The sequence below is a fragment of the Diadema setosum genome, chromosome 19 (genome assembly GCF_964275005.1).
Source record: "Diadema setosum chromosome 19, eeDiaSeto1, whole genome shotgun sequence".
In the NCBI taxonomy this organism is placed as follows: Eukaryota; Metazoa; Echinodermata; class Echinoidea; order Diadematoida; family Diadematidae; genus Diadema; species Diadema setosum.
In genome coordinates this window covers 15,374,604-15,389,679 of record NC_092703.1, presented here as the reverse complement: position 1 = coordinate 15,389,679, position 15,076 = coordinate 15,374,604, and the positions used below count along the sequence as shown (strand labels likewise).

At 38.5% G+C, this 15,076-nt stretch overlaps 1 protein-coding gene across 1 annotated transcript; it reads left to right on the top strand.

The window, feature by feature from the left end:
• The first annotated feature begins 9,442 nt into the window (after window positions 1-9,442).
• Window positions 9,443-13,215, top strand: LOC140242297 (potassium channel subfamily K member 18-like). The gene is made up of 3 exons (XM_072322040.1): window positions 9,443-9,637; window positions 10,461-10,566; window positions 12,356-13,215. Exons 1-3 carry the CDS (start codon window positions 9,443-9,445, stop codon window positions 13,213-13,215), a joined length of 1,161 nt encoding a protein of 386 aa, XP_072178141.1.
• The last annotated feature ends 1,861 nt before the right edge of the window (window positions 13,216-15,076 follow it).

The window sequence follows — 15,076 nt, the reverse complement described above, 5'->3', positions numbered from 1 at the left end:
GCAGATCCCTATCCCCACCCTCCCCCCCCCCCCTCATCTATGCTTTCATACCGCTGTGAGGGAGGTTTTTGAATACAGAGTTGGACATTGTTGTGGAGCTGATAGTCTTGGGAAGTTAAGAATGAAAAATAACCTCAGTTGTCAATCGATTTTGTGTGACATTTGCAGGTTTTCGACATGAGACATGGTGTGTGTATGTGTGTGCAAGTTTGGTCATAAAAATATATACTTTCTCGTACTGCATATATTAATTAGGAGCTTAGCGTGCACACCACGTTATGGGTAATACTAAATTGATGATCGCTCACTTAAGGTCTCAACGTTAAAGGGACCTTGTTCTCGACCTTAACACCCTGCGACCTCGCTGTGCGCACTGCATGAAAATCGTTACTTATTAATTTTAGGTGTTTTTTTTTTTATAATGAATACCCTTTTTCGCCTCTTCTTCCATCAGAGCAGAAGGGCAACGGACTGACAGGCTTTAAAGTCACATGACCATCTGATCTGGCTCATCATTCGAGTCCATCCAGAATACTCTCCTGGGATTAAGTGTCGAGATATGATTCCCGGCCTGACCTTGGAATCCATCCTGCCTTAAAGATCCTTCCTGCGCGCCAGATTCCGAAGAGGCGTTGCCATGAATATCTTGACATGGCTATATGTCGCTCCACGTGATAACCTAGCGCAATACATGCGCGCATTACCTGATTATTGCTGTAGTAAATGGGGGGGGGGCATAGGTTTTATGCACATTTCTCTTACGGTCTAACGTCGTTTTTTACAGCTTATCTGGCGCGTCCTCGAATGGATGATGTGTATGTAACCTACATATAAAAGTGCTCTTCTCATAGGATGTCAGTATTAGATAAGTGTGTCATAAGTACTTTATGGTATGCTAGCCGATACTCCTTTTTTTTTTTTTAAAGGAAAGAGTGTATTAGGGAGGAAAACTTGGTGTCGGAAGTGGGGATGATTATTTATAGCACACTCTCGAAGGGTATTACTATGTTGTTATGTTGAAGCAGATCATCGCTCAGAAGGTTTAAAGAAATCTTGGTAAACATTAACCAGGCGTAATCTAGAATCAGGTGAAAATACTATGTCATGAAGCTATCACTGTTTATTACATCCCTCAATGTGCTAAGACCTTTGTAAAGATACAACAATGCCTCTACTAGACCGCAAAATAAAATTAGTCATGTTGGTTCTTATAGCTAGAACAAAGTTAAAAAGCAAAAGCAAAGTGAAATGGTAGAAGATCTATTGAAATAGAGGAGAAAAAGTAATGGATACATGTTTTAATAACATTTTAAATTCCAATCCATGAAGAATGATCGTTGTGAGGCGACGACATCACCACTTTATCTTACATGAATACAAATGATTGAAATCGATATTTCTATTACAGTAAAAACGCTTAAAGAGGCGATGTCATGCTCTCACAATTTCTTTTTCATTTCATATACAGAAATGACAAAAATCTCATATTTCATCAGAATAAACATAAAGCGTGCCTTAAAACCACCCAAAATAAAAAAGAAGAAAATGTTAACTCTGATAAATCTTGGTATGAGAAACAGCTAAAAATGACATTTTTTGTCATATAATAATTATTAACATTTATGAAAAATTATGAGGGTATATGACAACATCATCTCGCTCATTTGAATATTCATAAGGACTGGTCAAGAAATGTTTTCCGAAATAAAGTAAAATTTCAAAATGTCATATCTTCCTTATTTCTTATCCGATTTTGTCATTTTTGTATAGTTCTGTAGGGAATATTTTTCTCTTTCTTTTCGTTTATCTATTTTTGGGGTAGATTTCCTCTTTGAAACTCTTTGAAACGTTTCCATAAATTTGACAACCATTTGTCAGAGTTCAAAGAAAATTTCACGGTGGTTGTTAGATTTCAGTCTGTTTTGACAATCAATTTCAACGTGTAATCGCTTCTTACTCTAAAGAAAAAAAAATAGATCTTAGATTTTATGATATGTCAAATTCTCCTCGAAAACTGTTCCTTGTCCAAATCTTACTATTCTACAGTTTCAGCGGAAATATTGCAACAGTCAAACAAGTTAATTCAAGATGATACTTCTTAAAGTATCCGCGGAGTTGATAAAACTTGTATAATAGATGGAGTAGGGAAAAGTTCCCATGAATAAAATCACCCAGAAGACTGATCCCGCGTAAGATGAAAAAACAGAGATGGGGTGGTTGGGAAAGGGGGAGGGTAGGAATATTAGCAGTCATCATGATGTTAAGGGAGGGGGAGGGATGCTCGAAATTTATTATATGCAATTGAATTTATTTAGATAAAGATAAAAAAGCAATAGTGAATTTTCTTCAAAGAGATAGTGGAAGTCATCTTGAACATAAAAAAAGAGATTATCTGACGACATGTTACATACCCGTAATATAGTCAGAATATACCTACGGATATAGATGTGATTCAAGGTGATACAGTGGACTCCCGTTATAACGAAGTCCTCGGGACCAGCAGTTTTCTTTCGTTATATCGAAATTTTGTCATAACTGAACAAATAAACAATAAAAATACAAAGAGTGGATAATGTTGCGGCCTGAATTTTTACTTCGTTGTAACAGGAATTTTGTTATAACCGTGTTCGTTATAACGGAAATGCACTGTAATTAGCCTATAAGAGTATAATTATATAAAGATATTAATATTCATTATAATGATACAGAGACTGAAAACAGTAGCAGCTATATGCTGTTGTCTCCACTTTATACTAAAGTATAAGATCACATTCTTTGCAGCAGTGCCACTTTCAGCAGGCATTCTCTCTCTCGTTACGGGGGAGGGGCCCGCATGCATGGCTATGCCACGCTCTTCTGGGAGTAACTTCCTTTTGCGCTTAATCGGTTCAGTTTCTGGGCACTTCCGAGTCTGCGGGTTACTATATTTGGGAAGACCTATTTCTTACCAACGATCGAGGTGCCCCGTGCGACAGTGTGAATGTACAGATCGACATCAGAGAAGAATCTAGGGAGGGTCCAGCATTGAAGTTGACTCACAGAAGAGTAACTGAATCATGTTTTTACGTAGATTTGTCGCATCATTTTGTGTTGAATCAGTATAGGATATCACACATTGCCATAAATTTTTTTTTTCTTTATAACCGTACGCCAAATGGAAGACGTATGTCGCGATCATTATTAGGTCACGAAAAAAATAGAAGCATTTTAAGTTCCCGTCATAGTGCCGAAGGACAACAATTACATTTAATTTCGGCGCATATTACCTTGATTTAATAGCCTCCAGCACGCAAGTTTCTGCGGCAATTAATACAGCCCTAAAAATGATTGTTGCCACTTGAATATAGAGAGTATAATGACATAAAGATAAGAAGATTAAATAACGAGAATGATGACTGCATATAGTTGATTAATAGCGCGGTCTTGCTCCTTTCCCGTTGCATAATGCACTCATTGCTTCACTTTTGTGACATTTTGAAGACCCCTCAAAACAAGATAAAACAAAAACAAAAACAAAACCAGGGTGGATTCAATCCCTATAGTGTCACTCCTCCAATCGTAGCCATGCTCGTACAGGTAATACGACATCAGTGAATCCACGCCTTTGAGCCATTTATTTGATCTTTGCATTGCACAACATTGCACAAGAATTATGGTCATGAGAGCTGACATAAAGAATGAGAAGAAGAACCTAACTGTCATGTCTGCGACCATTCATAGACAAACACAATGATCCACTTGACATTAGGCATTTCAGCTCATCGTGATTTTGACGTCAATTCAGTTTCAATGCAGAGAGTTGGAGTGACTACATATCCTGCCCTGTTCTTCTATTTTACTTGCTCCCTTCTTTTAATGTCTCTATCACTCACTCTCATAAACACTGCCATAACCAATCTTCCGTCTCTCGCTCTCCCCTATCTATCTATCTATCTATCTATCTATCTATCTATCTATCTATCTATTTGTCTATCTATCTATCTATCTATCTATCTATCTATTTGTCTATCTATCTATCTATCTATCTATTTGTCTATCTATCTATCTATCTGTCTATCTATCTATCTATCTATCTATCTATCTATCTATCTATTTGTTTGTCTATCTATCTATCTATCTATCTATCTATCTATCTATCTATCTATCTATCTATACAGGGCGGGTCCCGGAATTTCATAAACAGATAAAGGAGGGGGACGCAAAAATATTTCTGGTGCCACTTCCAAATTTAATCAGCTGACGAGCAAAACAAAACAAAACAAAACAAAACAAAACAAAAGGGGGTGCTCACGTGCTGTTTCACCTGCCATTTCTGCGTTTCATTGGCTGACAAGCAAAAAAAAAAAAAAAAAAAAAAAGGCTTCAACGCAATTTTCTGGTGCCACTACAATCGAAAATCAAAGGGTCACAAGCGCCCCCATTCATTTTGTTTATTTTTTTCGTTTTAAGAAAAATTAAACAGGACGCCTCCCTGGATCCGCCACTGCTATCTATCTATCTGTCTGTCTATCTACAAAGTGTATCTATCTATCTATCTATCTTTATATATATATATATATATGTATAAAATTATATACATGTGTCTATCTATCTATCTATCCATCTATCTATCTATCTATCTATCTATCTATCTATCTATCTATCTATCTATCTATCTATAGTATCTATTTATCTACCTCTATGATTGTTGTGAACGGGCCTATTGTCGCCCTCGTCTTCAGCTAATCGTGGCGGCCTTGCAGACATCTGTTCCGATGCATATCCCTTCAGCTGTCATTCATTCTCCCAGCTTTCGCCTCCCCGAGTCACTATTATATGCTGCTATTCATGACGCAAATCTCTCGTTTGAAGAGGCTACACCCCAGTAAATAATGCCAGTGAATATCTTGGCAATCAATGACTTAAAGTCAAAGATATAAAACACCTGTTTCTTGACCCTGGCCTAATCTAAGCATCAGTCATCGCCACAGCGCCACAGGAGGGGGGGGGGGGGCACCGCGAGAGGAGGAGATTGTTTTGGTTTTGGCATGGGCCATGTAGCTCCATGGTGCGTGTGTGTGTGCGTGTGTGTGTGTGAGTGTAGACATTCAGCGTATGCAGACAGAGCATGCCTGTACTGTAGTGACCGGAACTATTGTCATTCCATTTTGCTCTCCCCTTCTTCCTCCCCCATCTCTCCCCCCTCTCCCTCCCTCTCTCCCCCTCGCTCTCCCTCTCTCTCTCTCTCTCTCTCTCTCTCCCTCTCTCTCTCTTTCTCAATGATCCAGTCAGCAGGCTGATTGTAACCAGGGAGGTAGTCTCACCTCCCCGTTGTAACTCACTGCCAAATAGCACATTGTCAGCACCGGCAAACTGGCAATGCTCTCCTTCTTATTCCTGTATTTTCGTTATTTACGGGTCAATTTTTTTCGTTCGAAATGTAAAATGGATGACCATAGAATTTCTCAATAGAATATAAAATTGAAAACTTTAGAAAGGATAGAGAAAATTGAGTTCACTTTGAATGGTCTGCCACAGGCAGATATCCTTATCATGCTCTTACGTAATACGACAGCTGCTTTCTCAGCGATCCAGTCAGCAGGCTGATTGTAACCAGGGAGTAGTCTCACCTCCCCGTTGTAACTCACTGCCAAATAGCACCGGCAAACTGGCAATGCTCTCCGTCTTATTCCTGTATTTTCGTTATTTACGGGTCAATTTTTTTCGTTCGAAATGTAAAATGGATGACCATAGAATTTCTCAATAGAATATAAAATTGAAAACTTTAGAAAGGATAGAGAAAATTGAGTTCACTTTGAATGGTCTGCCACAGGCAGATATCCTTATCATGCTCTTACGTAATACGACAGCTGCTGGAGTCATCAAACCCTGGCTTGGCCTCCAGGTTTGTCACGCCGAGCAGAAAGTTGATTTGCAATGGACAAGTACTTCGACTCCCAACTCTCAAACGACAAATAAACGCACCCCACTGTGGAAAAATTCGGCTGGGGTCTCGCCTCAAACGAGAGATTGACGGCATGAAAGGCAGCGTAGGCCTAATTGCTTTTAATTTTAAGATCAATAGATCCCTCCCTACTTGTAAAAATTATATGTAATTCAAGCGTCCGTGAACGTATCGTAATATAAGAAATCGCTCTATAGTAACGCTCGGGATATATTTTCTCCGATTTCTCTAACTCTCTTTCTGTCTGTAAGATATATTTGAATATATTATATATTTCTAGTACTAGTAATTTACTATGTACATTATTATATATATATATAGGTATATGTATATATCCCTAGTTGGCACCTTAGGGAGACATATTGGGGGGAAGTGTCTTCATTAGGGAGACAACTGGTCATTAAGGAGACAATTTTCGTGTCTCCATTGCGTAAACTGCCATTGAACATGTATATAATAAATTTGCATATAAAACAAATGGAAATGTCTTCCAAATGACCCATCTAGGAGTATATATATGTATGTATATATATATATATATATATATATATATATATATATATATATCCCTAGTTGGCACCTTAGGGAGACATATTGGGGGGAAGTGTCTTCATTAGGGAGACAACTGGTCATTAAGGAGACAATTTTCGTGTCTCCATTGCGTAAACTGCCATTGAACATGTATATAATAAATTTGCATATAAAACAAATGGAAATGTCTTCCAAATGACCCATCTAGGAGTATATATATATATATATATATATATATATATATATATATAGGTATATGTATATGTATACATATATATATATATATATAGCATATATACATATGTACATATATATATATATATATATATATATATATATGTACATATATATATATATGTACATGTATGTATATGGATCCAGCTTTTATAGGGAGACATTATGTACTCATAATTACTTTATTAAGGAGACACTAAAGGAAGACAATTTGTGTCTCCGTAACGTTTTCAACTATTATACTATTACATCCCATTCTATCGCATGCTTTACTGCTGACATTGCTTATCTACACAATGTCTCACTAAAGCTGGATCTAGATTTATATATCATGTGGATGAAAGAGAGGGTGGAAAGCAAGAGAAAGGTGCAAACAAATATGAATAGAGAGAGATTCCGACTTTTAAACAAAAAGTATAATTGACAAAGAATGAATGAAAAGTTAAACATTAAAGAATCAAGCTTTGTTTCAGCATGTGCACCCTTTTGCAATTTCTTTTCCATTTTTCATTCTTGAACAATCATTATCCCCCCCCAAAAAAAAGAAAAGAATGGAGAAATAGGGAATTAGGAATTTTTTAACTTTTGTCGTAACAACTTTTTCCCTTCTGTAAACATCGCTCGCAATATCGTGGTACTTGTTTTCATTTCAATCTTCACATTAATGCGAGAGTTGTGTGCAAATCGCTGATTTAAACATGATGTATCAACTTTCCACTGGAGCCTTTACACGCTAGTTCGTTTACATTTCGCTGGGGGTCTACAGAATACAACTGTGTTTAACTTGGAGCAGGAAAGGTATAACCTCGATGTCAGTAGTTGATGTGTTGCAAAGATTGAATATCTTGTGTTACAAGCCTAGGTACCAATGTAAATGCGTAAACACATGTAAGTCCTGCAAGTTTTGTCCATTCCTTGTACGGCAACGAATTCCCGTATGCTTTTTAAAGTAACGATCATGACAATGAGGTTCCACTCGGCTATAAAGAGGGTTACAATGTATAATCTTTACCTCCCCTAACCTTTGGCACGAAAAGTATTTTCCTATTTGCATCATGCGACCTCGCTTTGAAAACACCATGAGAGTAAAAGGTTCTAAAGGAAAGGAATACAGCACAGGACATGGAATATTTATAGTCTCATCCTCGTGATGTTCGTATATACAGAAATGCTGAGAGGACCATCATCTTCCTAACCTTGTTTTCTTGGCACGGAATGACTTGTTGTTTCATCACGAGAGTGTTTTCATTAAGTCAAATTAAGGCCGCACGGTGTGATTAAGTGCCTATCACCATACCAATACGCTGTGTAAAGTTGCTGATTGAAACGTCGTAATACATCCACTACCGACAGAGATCAACCCCTTATTGTCTTTGTTGTTGTATTTGTAAAGTTGACTTCAGCGTACTCTACACTGATCTATGATAGTTAATAACGTGTTTGAATTATCGTGTCTACACCCAAAATAAAACAAAAAGGGTCTTGTGGCAATCAAAAATATTTAGAGTGCCTGTCAACTTTCTGATGAATGCCAATTAAACCAGCTTCCCGTTTTATTGACATTAATTTTATCTCTTGTCAAGAGCTGGTACTGGAGAGAGAGAGAGAGAGAGAGAGAGAGATGGAGGGAGGGAGAGGGACGGAGGGAGAGGGAGAGGGAGAGAAGGATAAAGCGCGAGCGAGATGAAACACTCTTACTTAATTGTTGGAAGAAGGTTACGTTGTCATGACGACGTATATTTGCATTAGTGCAAGCGCTGGTAGGAGCTGGTTTGCTCTCTACATTATGCCAACGTTCGATGTAACGTATACATTGTGAACGGAAATGAGCATCATCGATAATAGCAAGCATTCCGTGAAGACAAAGATTATGATTGACGCCTTTGGCATGATTTGGTCCGCAGCAAACATGCAAATGAAAGCCTTCCTGTATTCATGATATCTGTGTGTGTTTGTGTGTGTGTGTGTGTGTGTGTGTGTGTGTGTGAGTGCGTGTCGTTTTAATTTGCCATTTACCCATTACAGCTCTTGATACATTTTTACACGCCCATTACAGGTTACATTGCTTTATTTACGGTGCTCTGAGCGCTCGGTACATTCGGTTCTACGTTTGATGCACTGCAGATGGCCCTTGGTTGATTATCATAATTCTGCATGCAGAATTCTGTTCAGAAGAAAACTAATCCGTGATTTGTCTTCGTCAGTGGCAACAACATCTCATCCACGGGCATCTTTGTTGTGCCGGAAAAGGGGAATCAGGAGGAGGAGGAGAAGAAAGAAAAATGAAGATGCAGGATAAGATGACTTCTTTGAATTGGATATGAGTGGAAATGATGCAAACTTTCTCTATAAGATTTTAATCAGTGCGCGTTCGGAAAGAGAAGTAGGAGGAGGAGGAGGAGGAGAAGGAAAATGAAATTACAGGAGACAATGGCTTCTTTGAAGCCGATATGAGTGGAAATGGCGCCGACTTTCGCGATGAGATTTTTATTCAGTGCGTCTTCCCAGACATGTTCCGAATCAAAGGAGAACAGGAAACAAAGTCGGATTATACTCAGATGAGTACAGAATCATTCGCCAGTGCTGTTGGAAGAAAAAAAAAACCACAAACCTACAAAGGTGTATGATTTGATTGGTGTCACCTTTTGTTGAAGTATAGCATGGAAGGATTCGATCGCTAAGAAGCCAAAACTAAAAGATAGAAATATACACAAATATAAAAACGATAAAAATATGCCGCCAGATACTTCGTCGAGAATATCTCAGTGGTGTGAGAAGACTCGGTCTTGTAGGACTGACTTCCTACTAATCTGTGGCTGGTTCCTCTTCCTGACTGTCGGCGTAGTTCTCTTCATCTTTCTGGAGAGTAAGAACGCGAAGAGGGAGAAGGCCATCATAAGAGAGGAGTTCACTCGCAGACTCCTGGAGGTAAATTTTCAAATTGATCTATATTTTGTGCTCACATATTAAAGGCATTATTCACCCAGCTTTTAATGCTTCAAAATAGTTCTACAATGTGAGTTAGGGACAGAAACAACAAGTGTAAAAATGTTAGTATAATCAATGTTAAATATTATTAAAAACATACAAGATGTGAATAATAGTTATACTCAAATTGTTTCTAGAATAAACCGTTTGCAGTGGTGTATTGAGAAAAAAAATAGCGATTTCTCCTTATATTTTAGGCTTTAGTACAATCTTTTTATATGGTAGGATGTTTTGTGACACAACTGACCTACACATATGCATCAAATGTGATAACTCGAACAATTTTAAAATCACTGCTCCCAATGGGTAAGACTAGACGTTGATTAAACGATGCAGGAAATTCGAAGTTATTTGAAATTTTCATGCAATGCATTTCAGATGTTTATGTATAAAGAGGAAAACAATCAGACATCAGTGGAAGTCCAGTTTGCTATTTCTGCGATTGTATTTGTGTTGTGTTGTATGTGCGTTTGTGAGTGTGTGTGTGTGTGTGTGTGTGTGTTCATCTGTCCATTTGACTAAGAATGTTTTCTGGACTATGCCCTCAAATGCACCTTCCTTTGTGAATGTGAACTTACACTGGCACTTACCTGTTCGTGAAGTAGCATGATTGTGTAACATCTTGACACATGATATGATATTAGCATAAGAATTTACATTCACAGCACATTTCAGCAAGTAAATGGGTTTTTATTAACGTGAAAAAAAAAGCTGAAGACACACCACTTATTGTTTCCTTTTTGTCGTTAACATTTCATTACAGATATGGGAATTCGGTAGACAGAACCACACGAATTCCAGTTCCGGCGCAAACTCGAATATCACTGCCATGGTGGAAGCTATTGTTGAGGATTACGCCGAGGACTTAGGTATAAAACCCCCCTTCGACTGGGACGTTCGAGGAAGCGCACATTTTTGCATGTCAGTGATGTCAACAACTGGTAGGAAATCATCTTTCATTCCAAAATGATCTTCTAATTTGCATAAATTAATTACCATTATTGCTAATCCTATAGTGGGCCAATATCGTAATTTTCTAGCAGCCAACAGATGGGGGTCATCCCACAAGACCGACACCCACGAGTCATACAGCCCACGAGTTCGACACTAGGTAAAAACAGTCCACAAGTTCGACAGATACAACACGAGGTTTAATCTTGTGGGCCTTGTTAGCTTAGTGTCGAACTCATGGGCTGTATGACTCGTGAGCTGTATAACTCATGGGCTGTATGGCTCTATGAGCTCTATGACTCGTGGGTTGTATGACTCGTGGGTGTCGGTCTCGTGACGTGCACCCAACAGATGTACCCTTCATTCAATGAGACTCTTTAACAGGACTATTTAGGCTACACTGTACCGCTTTTGATTTAAGAAAAAAGGAATACATGCTGATCAACGTCATTGCCAACATACATGTCGCATTAACCAGGGAGGCACACCTTGCATAGACCATAGTTGTTCGCTATTAAATGAACATTTTATGGTCATTTTGATTCTGATACATAGAAAGATTTAAAGCAGCTTCGTCTTTAGAATTTAATGTGATACTATGTACAAGTTGACGTACCTCACTTAAAATAATTGAAAATTAAAGGCAGATGTGCCATCCCCATCAGAACAACAAATATGAGAATGTGACGTTTTTCCACATGTAATATAAGAAGAACCAAATATTATGAAAGTTATAGAAGGTGATAATATCGTTTCCCGAGTGGCTTTGTGAATTCTCTAACGCAAGCCTTCTTCGATATCCTTATCTTTTAAATGATTTACCAAGTAAGAAAAACATGAAATTTCCTTCAAATATTTTTTGTTTTGCTTTGATGACTATCAAGGAGAAAGGATTGTGGTTTCTAAGCATCGACTGAAAACATGCTCATTATGGTACTCAAACTGAAATCTGTAAAACTGCAATTAATGTGCACCTGTGGCTGCGACCAAGATCATTATTCCGATGGAACTTGTGAAGTTTTAAAAATCAACTATTTTCCTATTTTATGTCAGATTTTAATGATGCGTTGACCATTAAGTTAGTTTTATTTTACTGTGTTTAAGTTTTTCTTGAATATTTTTGTTGAATTGCACTTTTTTTTTGGGGGGGGGGGGAATTGGAAACTGAATTTTGGAACTATAAATTTGTAAAAGCACAGGAATCCATTCTGCCTTGAACATTGCGTGTGTTTTCTGTTCTTCTTCAGGGAGGGAAAGGCAATTTGTGGAAGATTTATAGACTAAATTGTAATTTGTTGATTAAGCGTTTTATAAGCAGTTTTGTTTGTAGTTTCAGAGACCAACATCGCAAATCTCAACTACTATCTTACCCATGGAACCTTTGTAGCTCCCTCTACGTCCTGCCTGATGATTTCAGCAAAATGTTCCGCTTTGTTACAGAAAATTAATATTTATCATCCAACATGACGTATGATCTTTACCTAGCTGAGGTGGGATGTGTATATGCAAACTCTATACTGGTCAAAATTACCTTATCCAGATTGTTCCTTTAAGTAGATAACTTTGTAGAAATCATTACCGGCCGTCGAGATAGTTGGTCGATGCTAAGTAATGAAGGAAAAAATGGAAACACCTGAATCACTGCAATGAACCATATGCTATCATTAGAGTACTTAGTACTTGACAAACACTGTTCTTTATTGTCAGGATTTGGGCACTTGGCTGCGAAGACCCAAGAAGGTCGGCTTTGCTGTATTATTTATGGAGCTTTCGGTATCACTATCAACATCATCATTATCGGCAAATTAAGCAGACGAGTCATGCAAGCTCTGGGCTTTTTGTACAGTATGTTTAGGAAGTTTGTCGGTGCGTGCCGCTCACACAGGACGCAGAACGATGCGGATCGACCAGAGAACGCTGTAGTGAATGTCGTTGATGATGCGAAGGGCGACGGCACAGCTTCTGTGGCGTACCGGTCAGAAATGTACGGCTTCTCGAACGTTCCATCGTGTGATATCTCATCAACCTTGAGAGCACATCGCCAACAAGCCTGGAGTGAGAGGAAGAACCAGTCTGATCACAATTACATCGGATCCCAGTTCTTGACGTCGTCGTCGTCGACTGAAATCAAACCAACTTCGACGCCACCTCGAGCAAAGGAGTCCTTGGTCGAAGGACGCGACGGAGAGCGCGTCAACAAAAGCAAACCCCCGCCGACATGGTTTGTTGTCCTCGCCACTGTTGCATACCTTTTACTCTCGGCTCTCTGTACGCGATTCTTCGCGCGCACCGCTGTTGCGCGTCAGGACCTTTCCTTCCTGGACCTGTGCTACTACCAATTCGTCGTCATGTCCACCGTCGGCTTTGGAGACCTCACGCTTGTTGGAGAGTCGGACAATAGCTTTGGTGTCATCATCTTCTCTGTCATACTTATGGGTGGGATGCTGTTTCTTAGCGCGCTTTTTAGCTCTGCCTACGACTCTTACGAAGCGTTTGAATTGCAGCGAACTCGTACCTCGCTCTGCAAATTGTGCTGCAAGAAAAATGGGCATCAGCGACAGAGATAACCAGGAACATACACACATGAATATTTACTCTCCAGTTATGCTTCAAGGCATAGATCTCTAGGATAGACTGAACAAGTTCGCCTAATTTGACCCCACTCTTGTGAAATGAAAGAATAGTGGTAAAGTAATGCCTCAACTGGAAAAGTTCCTATGTTCTTGCTGGGGTTATGTTTACTTGTCTGTTTTGTACGTTTTCGTGGAGAGATATGTCGTTGCAACTGATTGACAAATTGACCTATATCGACGTAAATAAGAAGTAGTAGCCATGATAAAAATCATGGGCATACATACTCGAGCAGGATTCAAACCTACGACCTCCTGATCACCGGACAGGCGTCATCTCCACTAGACCACCAAGCTTTCGCCGACAGCAAGTGTTGGTTAAATCAGTTGCAATGAAAACATCTCGACGGAAGAATTTCATGAATTTGAAGAAAATGTAATTGTTGTGTATAAAGTCTCCCCTTGTTCTCTCTAGAAACAAAGAGAGAGAGAGAGAGAGAGAGATGGAGAGACAAAGAGAGAGAGAGAGTTATATTGAATGACAGCATTGTATTATTTTGTACATAATTGTGTATATAAATGGTGAGTGCCTATATCATGAACTTCTATCATTTTTATTATGTCATTTCAATTGTGTTGGTATTTGTCAGTACTCTCCATTATCTGAATGGTTATCTATTTTGTAATTTGTTCCTTTGAACAAAGCATGACATAGATATGCTCATGATATACATAAATTATGTAGTGTAATTGTATAATCAAAGAACTCATCACCGTATAGTCCAGTTTAGTCATTGCATGGAGTACATAGCTCCACTGAAATCCTTTCTGTATGACGGGTCTACAATACTTAGAGCAAGTCCTATAACTTACGACGTACGTGCACCTTATTTTAATGAACGGGTTTATTTTTCAGACTACTATTACACATTGGCCCGAAGTCACGAAGGTGGTACAAATGAAACCATGGTTTAAACCATGGACAAAAACCATGGAACGCCAAGTGTCGCACGGAATATTTCGTTTAATACGAAATTGGTCATTTCGTCGACAAAATGACCGTTTCGTTAACAAAATTATCATTTCGTGGACGAAACGTTCATTTAGTTACAAAATGTTGTCATTTCGTCACAAAATAATCATTTCATCGACAAAATGACTGATTTCGTAACGAAGTATTCCATGCGACACTTGGCGTTCCATGGTTTTTGTCCATGGTTTAAACCATGGTTTCATTTGTACCACCTTCGTGAATTCGGGCCATTATGTTTAAAGAGACTCTCAATCAGCTATCCTGTCTGTGTTCTAGTACACTAATTGGTCCCTTTACAACGATAATTCACTTGTATCCGACCCGTCACGCAAATGACAATCATCAAGAGCGCATCCAAATAATCCTGGCAAATAAAGTCAATCAGACGCCCAGTGATAATTGATGTCCATTTAATCATGCCATAAATGGTGTGTAATTTGCCTACCAAACGTCATAGCGGTAAAAGCAAAGGCATTTGCTCTCATGGCAACGAAATAACCACTTTCTCACTTAATCATTGGAAGTGCAATAAAACCGTTCATGTATATATCCGTGTATACAGATGTGATTATAAATGTGTGTGTGTGTGTGTGTGTGTGTGTGAATTATGGTAATATGACGACTGCTTTTCTTTTGAATTATCTCAGTATGGGGAATCTGAAAATGTTGAAATCAGCAGTTGACGTCTATGTAAGAAAGGAAAGAGTCTTCATACAGATGTTGACAGATGTTGACAAAGTAAAACTTCGTATCAAGGTTTTCAGCAAATAGATATTGCTCTTTATGTCTTTATGCTCTCTATGTTACACATAGTAAACATAGTAA